Below are 18,252 nucleotides of genomic sequence, written 5' to 3' on the forward strand. Positions count from 1 at the left end.
TAATATTAAAATTAAATATGCTTTAGCACAGATATCTCCAAAAAGGCTAAAGTTTGTCTGCTTTGCCGCTTTATGGCAGCAACAATTTCCTAAGACATTAAAATGTATTGGGGTAACTACTGATGCCTAATCTTACAACAGCACATAAAGAAGCAACACTGTAACACCAAGTGCCATAAGACATTATTCTGAAAACAAAAGAATCACTAATGCCTCTAACACAGACAAATTGTTAAAAGAAATTAAAGCTGGTAACTATATCAAAGAACTTTGCGTTTATGTACACTTGTCATATATTTGACTTTGAAACACTTGCACAGACTTGGAGTTTCTGTACGATAGGAATAAGGTGTGGAGTGTGCAATTAGTTTAAGATGAGCAGTAACCAGCAGCAATTCTTTTCTGGACCACATAACTACCTGTGAATTCTTCTGATACTATAAACCTCTTACTACCACCAAAAAAAAAGTATGGTGCCTCAAATATCACAAGTTGGAGGAAAGCCTTGATTTGCCTGTGTCCGTATCAGTAACACATACAACTGAATCTTTCTTGGGAACACTTGAGTCCTGTTGTGCACCTGCTGTCCCCGTTTGGAATAGTGCACCTGTGGACATTTGGTGAGTCAGAGTCATCCTTGGCGGGACAGGTCCTCGGACTGATCCTTGGAGACTTCCTGTGGCGGTTGGTTGCACAGGTATCTGACCTCCCATTGACGATGTTGATTCTCTGGTTGATTGTGGTGGACTTGAGGTTATTGACTGGGAAATATTATGAGGCAGCGAAGGTTGCGAAGCTGACAGCGGTCTTGCCTCTTGGGATAAGCTGCCTGTATGCAACGCTTGTGCACTCTTATGAGTGGCACGACGTTGAGTTGGGCTGGGGACTGTTTGCTGCGTTAGTGATAGCTGTGATCCAGATTGTACCTGTGATCCGTATTGGAAAGTTCGATTCGTTAATGGACTTTGGTTTGGAGGACTGGAGACAGCAGAAGGATAAGGACATGGAGAAACAGAAACCCCTTGTTGCTGTGCCTGCAGTGGTTGACCAGGGGACACTGAAAGTGGGCTTGCTGCACTCTGAACAGGCTGCAACCGTCTGACTGTCCTGGGTGATTGCACACCTACAGATCCAATAAAAAGCCCTGTAGATGGAGGACAGAAGCTCATAGCTACAGCCTGCTGGAGAGTAGCAATTGCCGAATTGTTGGCAAGATGACCTTGAGAATTAAACATGGCTCCTCCATGAAATGGAGGAGTGTGAGACATGGCAAGAGGCCTTTGAAGTTCCACTTGCTGAACCATCTCTCTGTCATACTTCACAATCTCCTGAATGATCTCATTCTCGCGATTGTTGAAGACACCCGAGTTTAAATCATGCTGAACTTTGTGCAGCAAAAGAGAGTTTTTCTTCCCTGTGGAGAAATAAGAAGTTACATTTTAGAACATTTTGACGAGGTTAAGTATGGAATAAACAGCTTGCTCTGAAACAGCCCCTTCCACTCTGCTGCCAAAGAAGTAGCCAGTTTGCACAGAGCAAATTGCCTCAGAGAGCAGAGTGATAGTGGTCAGCGGGAGGGAGGAAAAGGGCTTGTGCTGCTGCTGTTGTTTTGTTTCACCGCTGTTATTTTGCTGTTGTTGCCATTACTTGTGTTCTTCTGCTGAACACCGCGGGCTCGCGATGCTGGTGGCGGGAACGTGTGGCGACACCTGCGGGCTGCCCCCAGCGCGTCATCAGGTGTGTTGGTTGTTTCTCTTTGGAGCGAAGGAAGGCGAGAGGTGACTTGATAGAGGTGTGCACAGTGAAAGGAGGCATAGATATAGTGGACAGCCAGAAAATGTTTCCCAGGGCAGAAATGGATATAACCAGGGGGTCCGTAATTTTCAGGTGATTGGAGGAAAGTACAGGGGAGATGTCAGTGTTGGTTTTTTTTTTACACAGAGAGAGGTGAGTGCGTGGAACACACTGTCAGGGGTGAGAGTAGAGGCAGATACCTTGGGGGCATTTAAGAAACTCTAAGATATGCACATGGACGATAGGAAAATGGAAAGCTATGAACAGACTGCATTTGAACTTTATGCTTCATGACAGAATTTCTTGGCACCGTTAGGTAAGATTTTCATTTTTGTATAAATTCAGAAGCAAGCGAAAGTGTGAAGGCATCTAAGTAAATTGGCAAATGCATTGATGTTTTCTGCCTTGCTTCCTAACATTACATTAAGAAAATATTTCATGCTCTCCCCTGTCATTTCCACGCAGAGGAGTGTTAATACTCACTGCCTGGCATGTAATTTGAGTAACATCAAGGCATTGACAGCTCATCTTGCTGACAATTGAAGCACTTCATCCTGCCATTCAGAATCACAGAGACATCCCTGCCCATTATCTTTGTGAGATGATTCATACTTGCCTAATTTGCTATATATCCTGACAAAGTTCTCTCCTCTTTTACCCTCAATCAATATTTTGGGAAGATACTGTCAGTCAGTAATAGGTACCCTACATTAGACTTTCAAGACCATGATATAAGCCAATCTTATGTTATAACTTGTCAACAATATTAGAAAACTGAAGGAAATTATGACAGATTTCCTGGGAAAATATAATGTTAGGGTACAAAATCATAAAAAAGAGGTTGTTAAACTATAGGTTTCTCTACAGCTGAAAACATTCATTCAAAATCCCTTCAAATGATTTCCCCCTCTTCTGCTGATGAAAAATATAGCAGAGTAGTATAAGTTTTAAATTATACAAAATGGTGGAGGATTTCACCAGGTCAGACAGCATCTATGGAGAGCAATAAAAAGTCAATAGTTTGGGCTGAGACCCTTCATCAGGACCCAAAACATTGACTGTTTATTCCTCTCCATAGATGCTGCCTGACCTGCTGAGTTCCTCCAGCATTTTGTGTGTGTTTCTCAGGATTTCCAGCCTCTGCTGAATCTCATGTTTATAAACTGCAAACGCTTTTGTTTCATTTTAAATGTTACTGAAACACACAAAATTCACAAGGCGTGACAAAGGAGATGCAAAATAGTTCTGTTTTCTCTGTCTGAGGTGCATAGGACGAGGGGTCACAAGCTCAGAGTAAGCGCCTGCCATTCAAGAGATGGATAAAAAGATCTTTTTTTTTTACCCAACAGATAGAGAAACTTTGGACTTGTTAGGATGGGAAACAGCTTCTTCCCCCAGGCCGTGAGTCTGCTGAACTCCCTGCCATCACCCAAGACTCATCACATAGGAAGTGCTAGTAGCGTATACTGTTTACTTTATCAAAGTTCAAAGTTCAAAGTAAATTTATTATCAAAAGTACATATATGTCACCATATACAATCCTGAGATTCATTTTCCTATGGGCATACTCAGCAAATCTACAGAATAGTAACTATAACAGAATCATGTCAGAGTGCAGAACTTGTGATGTAAATGCACCTTATTATTTGTTAATTTATTTGTGGGCAATATTACCTTACATGTTGTATATGAGTTATATGTACTGTGTTGTGTACCTTAGCCTGGAGGAACATTGTTTTATTAGGTGGTATAAATGTGTACGGTTGAATGACAATAATCTTGAACTTGAACCTTTCCTGCCCAAAGGACTGCCTCAGCCAAGAGTATCTAATCTGGAAATGCCAACTAGACAGCCTGTTAACTTGACGAATAATTGTTCTTACAGTCCTTCCCTAAGAAATAATAGGATAAAGAGGGTCACCCTGACAATAATAAATTTAATCCTTTTATTTATTATTGTACTCTGATTGAGAAGATGCAGAACCTGGGCCTCTGTACCTCCCTCTGTAATTGGATTCTCGAACTTCCTAACCGGAAGACTACAGTTTGTGCGGATTGGTGATAACATATCCTCCTCGCTAATGATCAACACTGGTGCCCCTCAGGGGTGTGTGCTTAGCCCACTGCTCTACTCTCTATACACACATGACTGTGTGACTAGGCATAGCTCAAATACCATCTACAAATTTGCTGACAATACAACCATTGTTGGTACAATCTCAGGTGATGATAAGAGGGCATACATGCCAACTAGTGGAATGGTGCCGCAGCAACAACCTGGCACTCAATGTCAGTCAGACAAAGGAGCTGATTGTGGACTTCAGGAAGGGTAAGAGGAAGGAATACAAACCAATCCTCATAGAAGGATCAGAAGTGGAGAGAGTGAACAGCTTCAAGTTCCTGGGTGTCAAGATCACTGAGGAACTAACATATTGATGTAGCCATAAAGAAGGCGAGACAATGGCTATACTTTATTCAGAGTTTGAAGTGATTTGGCATGTCAACAAATACACTCAAAAACTTCTATAGTTGTACCTTGGAGAGCATTCTGACAGGCTGCATCACTGTCTGGTATGGAGGGGCTACTGCACAGGACCGAAAGAAGCTGCAGAAGGTTGTAAATCTAGTCAGCTCCATCTTGGGTACTAGCCTACAAAGTACCCAGGACATCTTTAGGGAGCGGTGTCTCAGAAAGGCAGTGTCTATTATTAAGGACCTCCAGCACCTAGGGCATGCCCTTTTCTCACTGTTACCATCAGGTAGGAGGTACAGAGGCCTGAAGGCACACACTCAGTGATTCAGGAACAGCTTCTTCCCCTCTGTCATCTGATTCCTGAATGGACATTGAAGCTTTGGACACAACCTCACTTTTTTAATATACTATACTTCTGTTTTTGCACATTTTAAAATAATCTATTCAAAATATGTAATTTACTTGTTTATTTATTATTATGTTTTGTTTTATTTATTATTACTATTTTTTTCTGTCTCTGCCAGATTATGTATTGCATTGAACTGTTGCTACTAAGTTAACAAATTTCACATCACATGCTGGTGACAATAAACCTGATTCTGATTCTGATAAGTTTTTCTTATTTCAAATTTATTTGGTCCAAAACACAAATTTATCCTCTTACTTAATCTCAAATATAAACTCCAATGTTTCAAGTCAAAGTATGTAAATGTTTACAGTACTGTGCAAAAGGCTTAGGCACATAGATTAGTTAAAGTGCCTAAGAGTATGGACAGTATTGCATTTGTCAATGTGGAGCAGATAGGGAGTTTGTACTCTGGCGGGAGCAAAGGATGTTGGGAATGGCGACGGTAGACCGCCACAGGAGGGATGTGGAAAAAGGTGTCCGAGAAGGAGTGCCGGAGGGGGGGAGGGTGGGTGGCGCAGGTGAAGACACACCCAACCTTGAGACACCAGGCAAGGTCATTTGATTCCAAACAATTTTTTTTTGATCACTACAGTATGTCGCTCTGGCACTTCCCACTTCCCCCACCCTCTCCCTTCCCAACCACGATTCCCCTCTCCCTGCCCTCTTCCCACTCTCAGTCCACAATAGAGACCCATATCGGAATCAGGTTTATCATCACTCACATATATCATGAAAATTGTCTTCTTCTGTGCAGCAGTACAGTGCAATACATAAAATTACTACAGTACTGTGCAAAAATCTTAGGCACCTTAGCCATATATATGTGGCTAAGACTTTTGCCCAGTACTCTATGTAGTCATTTACAGGAAATGATATAAATTCAATATAATTTATGAGAAACAATACAAAAATAAAGACTGACAAACAACAATGGTGCAAATAAAAGAAGTAACACTGAGAACATGCGTTGTAGAGTCCTTGAAAGTGAGTCCATAGGTAGTGGAATCAGTTCATAATTGAGGTGAGTGACACTATCCATGCCACTTCGGAGCCTGATGGTTGAATGTTTAGTACGTTATCAAAGCTGATGTTTTATAAAATGTGGTTAGCGATCGCCATACGTGACAATTCAATCTAATGAAGTCAGAAACTTCAAATTGAAAGTAATCAACTGGTTAAAAGGGGAACTATTATTTTTTTTTAATTGGCAAGGTGCTTGGGGTTGGATTGGCTGTGAGGAAGTGAGCAAGACTGAGAAAGCCGCTCTGAACTACCACAGTATTGTGTTGCACTAACAGTGGCAGACCTTCATTTAATAAACGGATCAACAAATTCATTTCAAAGTTCGAGGTAAATCCATTATCAAAGTATCTATACGTTACCATATACCACCCTGAGATCCATTTTCTTGCAGGCATTCACAGTAGAACAAAGAAATGCAATACAATCAACAAAAAATGAAATTGTTTCAGTAGATGTCATAAACGCAAATAAAATAATAGAGAAATACAGAAACGTGGAAAGGAACAAATACTGGCTGCAGGCTGTAAGTAAAGAATACAATGTCTTAATTTGCTTGTTGTTTTGCAGTTGCTCCTGGGAGTAGAAATGTCCATCAGGGTTAGGTAAATCAGTAGGATTGTGGACATTGGCACCTTTGGGTTGTCCCTACTGTTATTGAAGGGCTCCATGCTCAACACAGTTGCTAGGCACTGGCTTTGTCTTCACAACAATCTAAAAGGCACGGATGTATTTAAACCCACAGCCTTTGTCATTTCATCTAAGTTTACCTTCCCCAACACTGACAGAAAGAGCAGCAAATTGTCATTAGTTACATCGATACCTTATGGTAGAGAAAATTATGTCAACGTGTGCAAATTCAAACACTAAAAAGCTAGAGGGTTAGCAAGTTAAACACTCCATAATTAGTGAACAAATTGGATACTTTTCTGTGTGAATCATTCCATACTATGGTGGTGCAAGTATTATATAAAAGCAAGTCATTGTTTTACAATTACGTAGAAGTTTAGACGTGAGACCTTCATGAGGATCACACCCTAGTCGTGGTTTGGAGGCTTGCGTGCCTCATGACCCGGAGAGCTATGTTGGCTGGAGTCAGCACTTCATGATTTGGGTCTTGGTGGGGTCACCTATGCCAAACAGGTCAAAGGGTAAAGGGCAGACTAAGAGTGATCCACCGGTCCTCCAGGTTTGGGGGTTCAGCTCAGGGCTAACAACCCTGACTGGTCAAGCAAAATTGTTAAAGAAGCAGCAATGAAGAATCCTTCTACGTCTGAGTGTGATGATATTCTTGGACTTGCATGACTGACAGTAGTGAAAACTGACAGGAAGCTACTGACATGATGAAGGAAGCCCTGAACACCACCAGAGATGGAGGATCTTCATTGCTGCCCTAAACGCCAGCAGTGTAACAGGCAGTAAGTAAGTAAAATTGATGTGAAAATGAAAACCTTGGAAATGCTTCTCAGAATATCTTGATATAAGTCCAAGAATATGTAACTGGTCATGTTAAAAAGGAAAATTGAAGCTAATTGCAAAAAGGATTGCATCAACAATAGTCAATTCAAAAAAGTGACAAGTTTTCTATGAGGTACTATTTAGTTAATTGAAGTTTGAATTCATGCTATATAATAATAGCAATTATGTTTATAAATATGTATGAAAGTCTTTTCTATTTTAGTCATGCATATGTTCACAGCCTGGTGACTGTGCTATATTTGATCTTCCTCATCTACATGTCTCATCAGCATCAGCTTCTTCTGTCTGGATACTATCAATCAATACAGGTCATTCCAAAGGTTGGTTGTCAGAATCTATGCAAATGGCCAAATGAAGAAGTGTGATCTCCTCGCAGGAGTGAAAGCAAGAACTTTCAAAGAATAGCGAAAGGCTATCAATAACTGTTGAGTAAAAGGGTGCCAACAGGTCACTGCTATGAGTTACCCATAAATCAAAGCATCAATCTCATCTTAGATAAATCAAGGCCCATGTCAGTAACCACAGGCCAACATGGAGAAGGATTTTTGCTTCAGTTAAGGGGCTTAGAGATGATATACCTTGATATCTACATGATGTACAGATAAATACAGATATACCTTGATATTTACATGATGTACAGATGCTACCAAATAAATATTGAAGTTCACTAATCATTGTTACATGGAATCAACTTCTATGCAACAAGGTCCCACACAAATCCCAATTGCCCAGTTAGTTTACTTTCACTTCAGGGAGAAATGTTGATTGGATCACCAGAAGAATTCAACTCTACTTTTAAAGGGTTATTATTAACATTTCATTCCAAAGATGGAACTTTGACGAAGCACCATCACTTGTCCTCATTAACCTGAACTGTTCTGGATTGTGGCTGGAGAGCTAAATCGGAACCAAGCCAACATCTTATTAGCTATCAACAGACAAATATAAAAAAGAGTGATTTCATCCACAAAAGTACGGTCTTTGCATATAAGGTAGAAATATTTTACGTGAAATCTAATCCCTTTAAGTCAGTATTTCCCAACCTTTTTTATGCTATGGACCAATACTATTAAGCAAGGGGTCCGTGGACCCCAGATTTAGAAACCCTGTTTTAAATAAAGGTGAAATACATGGTGATAAAATCACCTCTCCCCTCAAAATAGTAATTTTATCTAGTTAACATTTTATTGTTCACTGTTAGGAAGGTGAGATCTAGAGAGTAAGTTAGTAATCTTCCATCCTTGGACTCACTTTACACTGCACGCTGTCAGAGCAGTGCTGCCAGGATAATCAAGGGCACGACCCACCCAGCTAACACACTTTTCATCCCTCTTCCCTCCGGGAGAAAGCTCAGGGGCTTGAAGACTCGTACATCCAGATTTGGGAACAGCTTCTTTCCAACTGTGATAAAACTGCTGAACGGATCCTAACCCGGATCTGGGCCATACCCTCCAAATATCCGGATCTGCCTCTCAGGTTTTTTGCACTACCTTACTTTCCATTTTTCTATTTTCTATTTATGATTTATAATTTAAATTTTTAATATTTACTATTTTTTACTATTTTTAATATTTTGAATATTTAATATTTGTAATCCAGGGAGCGGAAAGCGCAGAATCAGATATCGCTGTGATGATTGTACATTCTAGTATCAATTGTTTGTGACAATACAGGAAAGGAATGGAGGGTTATGGGCTGAGTGCAGGTCGATGGGACTAGGATAGGGTAAGAGTTCGGCGCAGACCAGAAGGGCCAAGATGGCCTGTTTCCATGCTGTAATTGTTATATGGTTATAATAAAGTATAAAGTATAATTAAATGGGCTAGCAAGTCATAATCTACCTTTTGGCTAATCAATGAATATAAACATTCAGTTTTCAACAGACCTTTGCAATCTTATATGAAATATCCAGTTGTAATACTTGTATGATACCATCATACAGTATAATATTCATTGGTATAGCAAAGTTAATTTGTTGTTTAAACATTCATTGGAAGATGATGTGATTTAAGAAGGTGATGTCCTTGTAAATAGTTTTTTTTCTCTATGACGACTAACTGTTGCTAGGATACAAAGAATTTTAAAGGGCATAGTTGAGAATATATATTCAACAAAACCAAGTGGTGATTTTTTTTACCTACAATGTAAAATCAAAGTTGATATCTTCATGAGCAATTATTTGTAGAAGATTAGAAAGAAGACATTGAACAGACGCAAGGATTTGATACCATACCTATTCTGTCCAGTCTGTCGATGGCAACTGTCTCAAAGGCTCGACGCATCATTGGGTACTCTTCTAACACCTCATTAAAATGATCCACCGAGAGAGAATACAAACGACAATAGGTATCAGCCCGTACACTGGCAGTTCGCCTGCCTCTCGTCAACAAACAGATTTCTGCAAATTAGAAAAGAATTGAGCACAGTTGTAGCTCGGGGAAGCAACCATAACTGAGCTGATGCCCTATTTCATGTGATGAAGATGTTACAACAGTATTTTTGTTCACAGTTTGTTTTCACTCGCTATTAATTATTGTTGGTTATGTGTTTTGGGGGGACTTTCAACCCCTCAAGTCTGTACCCCATTCAATATAGCATGGTTTATCTATATATTGTTCCCACCTTGACCTAATGAGAGAAAATAACTTCAAATGGAACATTCTCACATTTCACTGTCAACAGGATGTCTTGATTAAAAGTGGATTCATTCTCACAGTCATCAGTGATCACTGGTTCTAGAAGACACTTTCAGTGATAGTGTAGGAGGCAGAGTATTAACACCATTATACAGAGTGTTTAAAGTTGCAGATCAAGAAACAATTGCTAGACACTGTAATTATCATTCTGTTAATCATCAGTGACAAATTCCTGTTCCAAAGTAGAACTTTGCTTAAAAAATTAATTGACTGAACAGTAATCTGTAAATATGTATCAGTAAATACTTCAATCATGCAAAATAATCACGTGATTTTTGAAATGACAGATGTAGAAAAGGAGAATTTATACTGGGTAGTTTCATTTTATTTCATCTCAAATGGTCCAAGAAATTTGAAGGAGCAGTGTTAATTCTTTGAGAAATTATTTCAATATATTTGTAACGACACACACTTCTCAACCGATAACACAGTAGTTTCTCAGCTATGTTATTTATTGATTGATTGATTGACTGATTGAAATACAGTACAGAATAGGCCCTTATGGCCATTCGAGACGTGCCACCAAGCAATCCTCCCATTTAATCCTAGCCAAATCATGAGACAATAACCAATTAACTTACCAACCAGCATTGTCTTTGGACTGTGGGAGGAAACTGAAGCATTTGGAGGAAACCCACGTGGTCACAGGCAGCAGTGGGAATTGAACCCGGGTCACTGGTACTGCAATGCGTGCTAACCACATGCCACCAACAAATCAACAATTTTTTTTACATTTGTTGATTTTTAAATATATCAAAGTCATTAAAATATGAGGGTGAGCTGTAAAGTACATGGAATATTAAAACCTAGCTAATGGTCAAAATTCTAAGTTCTAAGTTCTAAGTAAATTTATTATCGATGTACGTATACCATACACAATCCTGAGATCCATTTTCTTGCAGGCACCAACAGAAACATAAAGGAATATAATAGAATCCGTGAAAAATGTGGAGCATTCTGAACAATATCCTGGAAAAAATATCAAAATTGTGAGACTAGCTAAAATAAAACAATTCTTAACAAAAAGTGATATATCATTGCTGAGAAATTGGACTGCACTTCTAAAACATCACTGGGTGTAATGCTAATGGCTGAGCAAATCTCTTTTAATTAATCGCAAAATTGGTTAAAAATAAGAGAGCAACCAAAGATTTGTTGAATCATGACCTGTGTGGGACTCAGTGGGATCAATATTACTGAGATACATTTTCTGCCTCTTTGTTACTGATGTTCAGTAATGGTCATTATCCCCCTAAAGGCACACTCTCCATGACAGGCAGACGCCAGTGACCCACGGGATGCCAAAAAGGTGGGGTGTGGGGGGGGGGGAGACTTGTTGCAAGTCTTCCCATTTCCAGATTTATTCTCCACAAAGCAAATGTTAGACTGGACACAGACTGATTACATTGGAGTTTGTCTGGGCGTTCTCCGGTGAATATTGGATATGTTTTGAGAAGTCAACAGGGTTGCCCTTTATGTGGTGCCTTAATAAAGAATATAACACTCCTTGTTTTCTAGTCATTGTTAAATGAGTGATGCAACTTCTGGTAATTTCTTCCCCCTCCTCCATCTCTCCTTTTCCAAACCTCGTTCTGGTTCCCCTATCACTCCTCCTATTCTCCGTGCCTGCCCATCATCTCCCTCTGGTGCCCCTCCTCCTTCCCTTTCCTCTGTGGTCCACTCCTCCCCTAGCAGATTCCTTCTTCTTCAGTCCCTTACCTCTTCCACATCACCTTCCAGTTTCTTACTCCAATCCCCCTCTGACCCACCCACCTTCAACCTCAGCTGATCTCGCCTATCACCTGCCAGCTCGTGCTCCTTCCCCTCCTCTCACCTTCTTATTCTGGCTTCTGCCCCCGTCCTTTCCAGTCTTGATGAAGTCTCGGCCTGAAGAGTTGACTGTACATTTTCTATCCATTGATGCTGTCTGATATGCTGAGTTCCTCCAGCATTTTGTGGATATTGCTCAAGATTCCCAGAAAATGCAGAATCTCTTGTGTTTATGCGGCTATCTGAGCTGCTGCCTCACATCTCCCCGATAACCTGTTTCAATCCTAACCTGTAGTGCTGTCACTGTGGAAGTTCTCCCTGCGACTGCATAGGTTTCCACAAGTGCTCCCAAAGATGTAACTTGGTCCATTGCTGTTATATACTGAGGTACAGTGAAAAACCTTGTTTTGCTATCCATACAGATTATTTCAACACGTCAGTACATTGAGGTCGTGCAAGGGAAAAGCAATAGCATCATGCTCTTGTGTTACAAAGAAAGTGCAAGCAGATAGTAAGGTGCAAGGTGCAAGGCCATGATCAAGTAGATTGTGAGGTCAAGAATCCATCTTTTAAATTTCCTGCAAGATGGTGGCGCACACACATGCAGCTGCTTCTATGCGGCCAAGCAAAAGTGTTACTGTATTTTTTAACCATATTTGTTATGATCGCAAGACCCTGTTGGACATTAAGAACTTAAAGATCTGCAGGTCTACTTCACCAGCGAGTTACCCTTTGGCAGAAAAACTGAAGGAGCTGGACTTGGTGCAGACCATGTTGCTGCCTATGACAAAGAGGTGCTGGTGAATGAGGGAAGTGTGTAGTCAAACAGCGCGATTGGCTGAGTCGTTTTACTTGTGATCACAAGATCCTGTTGGATGTTAGAAATGTGGAAAGCTGCAGGTCCGACTCACTGGTTTATTGATGAGTCCGATGGTGTGGGAGCTGTGTGGCAAGGATGTGGCCTCTGTCATAGCGAGGACCAGGCCTCAAGCCACAGCGTTGCCTGTTTGCAGCCTTCCAGGAGAGAGATGTCAGAGTCAGTGCCAGTAGCTGTGTGACATCAGTGCTGCCCTCCAGTGTTCGCTCAGCAGAAGGCAAGTTGCATTGTGTTCCACTGCAGACTGCTGTAACATTCATGGACTCAGGAACTAAGACAATAATTTTGTGACCGCATTTTACTGCTATTTTATATGTGCTATACGTGGCTTGTGCTGTGTATGCCTGTTGGTACTGTGTTTTGCACCTTGGCCCCAGAGTAACATTGTTTTGTTTGGCTGCATTAATGGTTGAAAGGCAATTAAACAAACCTACTTGAACTTATCATATGCAAGAGGACCATTCAATAGTCTTACAACAGCAAGGCTGAAGATATGATACATGCTTTCATGGTTTTGTACATTCCGCATGATGACAGATGGGAGAAGATATCACAGCTAGGGTAGGTAGGGTCTTTGACGATGTTTACTGAGGCAGTGAGAAATGTTGACAGAAATGTAGGCAGATGTGCAGGCTGGTGGGTAAAACAACACTGCCTTTTATTGTTGAATGGATAGATTCTGGGGGTGTGCTGATGGAAATGTGGAGAGAATAGAATGGTTTAGATAGGAGTTATGTAAAAATGTGTGCTTGAAGGTCAGCAGGGACTAGATGGGCTGAGTGGCTTGTTCCTCTGCAATCTGACTTCATGTCAAAGATAGAGCTATTTCCTAGACATAAGAGTTCTGATATATTTTGCAAGGGGTAGAAATATTTTTTGCACTTCAACTACCATATGACTATAAGAGCATAAAATATAGGAGCAAAATTAGGCCATGCGGCCCATCGAGTCTGCTCCACTATTCCATCATGGCTGATTTATTATCTCTCTCAACTCCATTCTTCTGCCTTCTTCCTGTGACCTCTGACACCCTTACTAATCGAGAAACTATCATCCACCACTTTAAATATACCTAATGACTTGGCCTCAACAGCCATCTGCAGATTCATCACTCTCTGACTAAATAAATTCCCCCTCATCTCTGTTCTAAATGAATGCCCTTCTATTCTGAGGTTGTGTCCTAGGCTCCACCACTATAAGAAACATTCTCTCCACATCAACTCTATCTGGGCCTTCCAAATTTCAATAGCTTTCATGAGATCACCCTTCATTTTTTGGAAAGCCAGCAAATTATCTTCAACGAATGCGCATTTGAAGCAGAGAAAACGTTGAATGTTTGTGAATCACCATCAGATATTCCTGGTCTAATTCTGGGGTTGACGTTTCTTCATATGGAAATGATCGCAAACATGATTTATACTGTACATTAAAATTAGGCTTTCATTCAACTTCAAGACAAATTTACTGAAAAACAATAATGCTTTACATTGTACATTTAAATGGACAAAATTTATTAACTCATGATGATACTTTGTACTAACTGCAAGCTCTCTAATTATCTGGCTTGGAAGCATTTACATAAAAAAACAGATAAATAAATGGCCTGCAATTCTAACCTAGCAAGTTAACAATTCTTGACTCTTCATTAAGTATCGGTAGTTGGAACTGAAGAAGTCTAACTTCATACTTTGGATTTACAAGCAGTGGTAATATTCTTTCAGGGAGGTACAAGAGAAGGATAGGTGAGATATATTATTTGCCAAACATACTGCGGGTGAGAACACTGTGTCAGTACAGTGAAAGGGGAAAAATCTAGTTACACTGCCCCACAATCAGATTTCCTTTCATACTTTATTGAGTAGGAAGGGTGTTTCTTGATTAGTAAGGGTGTCAAAAGTTATGGGGAGAAGGAAGGAGAATGGAGTTCAGAAGGAAAATAAATCAGCCACGATTGAATGGCAGAGCAGATTTGATGGGCCAAACAGCCTAATTCTGCTCCTATGAATTATGGTCTTTCTTCCTTATAAAATGGGAGGTCTACCTATGCCATATTCATAAAATCACAAGGCATAGCAGTAGGAATAGGCCATTTGGTCCATCGAGTCTACTCCACTATTCTATCATGGCTGATTTATTTTCCCTCTCAACCTTTCTCCCTGTAACCTTTGATGCCTTTACTAATCAAGAACCTATTAACCTCTGCTTTAAGTATTCCCAAAGACTTGGCCTCTGCAGGCATCCGTGACAATGAATTCCACAGATTTACTACCCTCTGGGTGAAGACATCCCTCCCTACATCCTTCTAATTTGACATTGCACCAGCATTCCCTCTAGTTTCTTTTTAAACCATTGCTTTAAGAAGGAAATAATTACATGGTCTAAAAACTGGGCAGAACTTTAATGAAACTATGGGAGCCTTGCATCTGTTCTTTATCTGCGTTGTATTCTGTGTTGCGTGTTTATTATGGTAACTAGTGACATGAGTAGGGACATGGTAAAAGTGAAGGAATAAGTCATGAACTTGAACTTTGTTCATTGCAGTTTGTAGTAGTTGGGAACCGGCGGACATTATATCTCTTGCTGACCCTTGAATAATAGTCAATTATGCTTAGCTTACACCTGGGTACGCTTAAGTTTCATCACTTCAAGATTGTCTGTTTACCAAATGCTAATAAAGGACTGAACACATATTGTCAACTTTTGGAGCAATAATTAATGGAGTGAGGATGAGTCATGCAAGTATAACAAATCTGTAGGGTTGCCAGCAGTGGCAATTATTTTGGTTTTGGTTCTGCTGCTACAAAAGCATTATATACAGGAGAATTCCACCTGTGCAGCAACGAAGTCTATGTGCACAGGAGCACTTCAGTTACTGTGTGGCCACGCACCCATGCATCTTAGGGGGAACCATGTTGTTCACAACCTCCTTCAATTCCATTGCCCCCCCCCCCATTTTCCCTGTAACCAATTTTCCTCGAAGTGTCTCCAATGTCTCCCTCATTCTCCCTACCACCCACCTACACTAGGGGTGATTTACAATAACCAGTTAAAACCTCTGGGACAAGGGGAAGCCCACGTGGTCACAAGACAAATGTGCCAACTCCACGAAAGTTCAAGTTTAAGATTGTGCCCTGGTCGCTGGGACAGTGAGGCAGCAGCACTGATTGCTGTGGGATGAATTGAGCAAGGTGTCATATCAGTAAAAGTCTCAAAGGATTATGCAGATCAGTCAGACTGTGGCCAAATGTCACAGGATGCTTTTTTCCTGTAATCCACCCCCACAGTTTCCATTGCAGGATTTCACAATCCCAGAACCTGCTCAAATCTATACTGTGCCATATTTTCCCTGTTTTCCAGGTCAGACCTATTTCTAGACGCTGTGCATCTCCCTTATAAAACATGTGGTTTAGTTTGAACCAGAGATAGCCACACAAGATATGGTCCCCTTCTGATCCCAGAAAACCATTGAGGTCAGTATTGGGCTGGATGTAGAAATCATTAGAATGAATGAGAAAGCACAGCAACCATGGATGGGATTTAATTGTATAGCTAAATCCTGCACCTATTTTGGTCAGGTTGCCAAGTGTAAGTCTCAGTATGTCCTAGCCAAAAGCAAGTGTTTTCAGAACTGTTTTTTACTTCCAAGTGAACATGTAGAGAACTGTTGATGTGTAATGCTAATTATCTTTATGACGTATTTTGTCCTTTGCAAATTAAGTTTATTTTCAGTGATGTTTTCATCACAGTCCACACTTACAGGCTGTTAATATTGAATCAACAATTATTTTGAGAGCACTTTGAACAAAATTAGCTTGAAGCATCTGGAGTCACAAGAGCCTCCTGAATTGAGAAGGTCTCTGGCAAAGCTTAAAAGGCCACTAATCTTCAACTGAAGCAAAATAAAAAACTTGAACAATTTAATATGGGAACCACAATTGCTGCAGAAAAACAAAACTCAGAAAGACATTTTATAAGATTAAAATCAATTCTGAAGAACAGCAAAATCGGGGCAAAAGTCTTTTCACTCCCCATGCCCAAATCAAAATTTGTTTGCAATTGAGGGCACAAAATGTCAAGAAGGTATGGAGTATCGTTAAGTATCAGCCATAATTATGCAGGGTAGTACAGATTGATGTTATCTAGTTTACAGATGTCCAGCTAATACCTTCTGGGTTTGTGAGTCTGCAAGTCCACTTGGCAATTTTGAGGCTGAGGTCTGAGAGTCCAGGAGTCAACTGGAGGCCTGGAAGTGGCCTGTCCTGGGGTTGGAGAACTGTCTGTGCATGGAAGGAACGGGGCTTGTTCTGGTGGAGTTGTTTTTTTTTGCTGTTGTTGCTGTTGTTGTGGCTTGTGTTGTTCCGCTGAGCATGGCAGGCATGCCACGTTGGTGTCAGTGCGTGCGGCGGCACTTGTAGACCGATCCCAGCATATCCTTAGCTTGCATTGGTTGTTAATGCAAGCAACACCTTTCACTGTATGTTTTGATGTACACGTGATAAATAAATGAATCTGAATCTAAATCAAAACTGTCAACTTTATGATGTGAAGCTTGCAGGAGTAAAGTTTCTCTTTCTTGCTTAATAATATATTCAGTAGTCTTCACTCAATTCAAGTGCTTGGCAATCTATTTAGATTAGTGTAACATCCAGTGATATAAAGCTAATTATCCCACTGTTTAAAGGTCTGGGAGCAGCCAAGCATCAGCCTGGAAGTCCCTACTTAGGACTGTCAGAACAACTGAAAGGATCACAGGGGTCTCTCTACCATCCATTGGGGACATTTATCGGGAGCACTGCATACACAGGGCCCTTAGTATTATCAAGGATCCCACCCATCCATCCAGCACCCTCTTTGACTTTCTATCATCAGGCAGGAGACTCCGATGCATAAAGACATTAATGGTCAGAAAGGTTAAAAAGCCTCTTCACTCAGGCTATTAGATTTCAGAGCTCCCTGTCATATCACATTTGAAGTGTCACCAGATAATTTGTACTGTACTCTACAATATTTAATTTATACACTTTACTTTGTCTATGTGTAATTCATTTGTTGAGTTAATTCTTACTTTTTGAAGCTACTGTGAGCTATATGTGTGTTATATGTACGACTGTGCTTTACATCATGGTCCATAAAAATGTTGTCTCTGTATATAGTTAAATAACAATAAGCTTGATTTGACTTGACAATTAAGGTAATCGATTTCTGTTAACTTCCAGTGATAAAAGCCTAACTATCACACTGTTTTCTTCTTTTAAAAAGAAACATTCAGAGACACTAGAGACCGAGGAGACTAAGATCTGGAGTGAAAAGCAAACTGCTGGAGGAACTCAGCAGGTCAAGCAGGTTCTGTGAAGGGTAACATTTTGGGCTCTGCTGCAGGGTCACGTTCCAACATGTCAATCGTCCCTTTGCTTCCACAGATGCTGCAGCTCAAGCAGTTTTTGCTTGTTTTGGATGCTTACATCCCTTCTCTCTATTTTTTGTCCAGATTTTTCATATTCATTGTTACTAAATCCCATCTAACCTTATTTAGCTTATCAGCATACTCAAATCCCATTCAATTTTGTCAGCTGGCCGTATAATAGCAATCTAATCCACGATTCACAGCCAGTGACTAGTGCCGTTCCTCAGGGGTCTGTGTTGGGACCACTTCATTTACATTATATGTCAATTCTTTAGATAACAGAACTGATTGCTTTGTGGCCAAGTTTGTGGACGATATGAAGATAGGTGG

The 18,252-nt window shown here is 40.4% G+C and overlaps 1 protein-coding gene across 1 annotated transcript in view; it reads right to left on the bottom strand.

Annotated features, from left to right (window-relative positions):
* Positions 1-485: 485 nt before the first annotated feature.
* Positions 486-18,252, bottom strand: part of hcn2b (hyperpolarization activated cyclic nucleotide-gated potassium channel 2b) — a 161,939-nt gene continuing 144,172 nt past the window's right edge. The window contains exons 7-8 of the mRNA XM_072243884.1: positions 9,409-9,573; positions 486-1,414 (exon numbers count right to left, since the gene is read on the bottom strand). Of these exons, the coding sequence (XP_072099985.1) occupies positions 486-1,414; positions 9,409-9,573 (1,094 nt within the window). The remainder of the gene's footprint in view (positions 1,415-9,408; positions 9,574-18,252) is intronic.

The sequence above is a fragment of the Mobula birostris genome, chromosome 26 (assembly GCF_030028105.1).
Source record: "Mobula birostris isolate sMobBir1 chromosome 26, sMobBir1.hap1, whole genome shotgun sequence".
Taxonomy (NCBI): Eukaryota; Metazoa; Chordata; class Chondrichthyes; order Myliobatiformes; family Myliobatidae; genus Mobula; species Mobula birostris.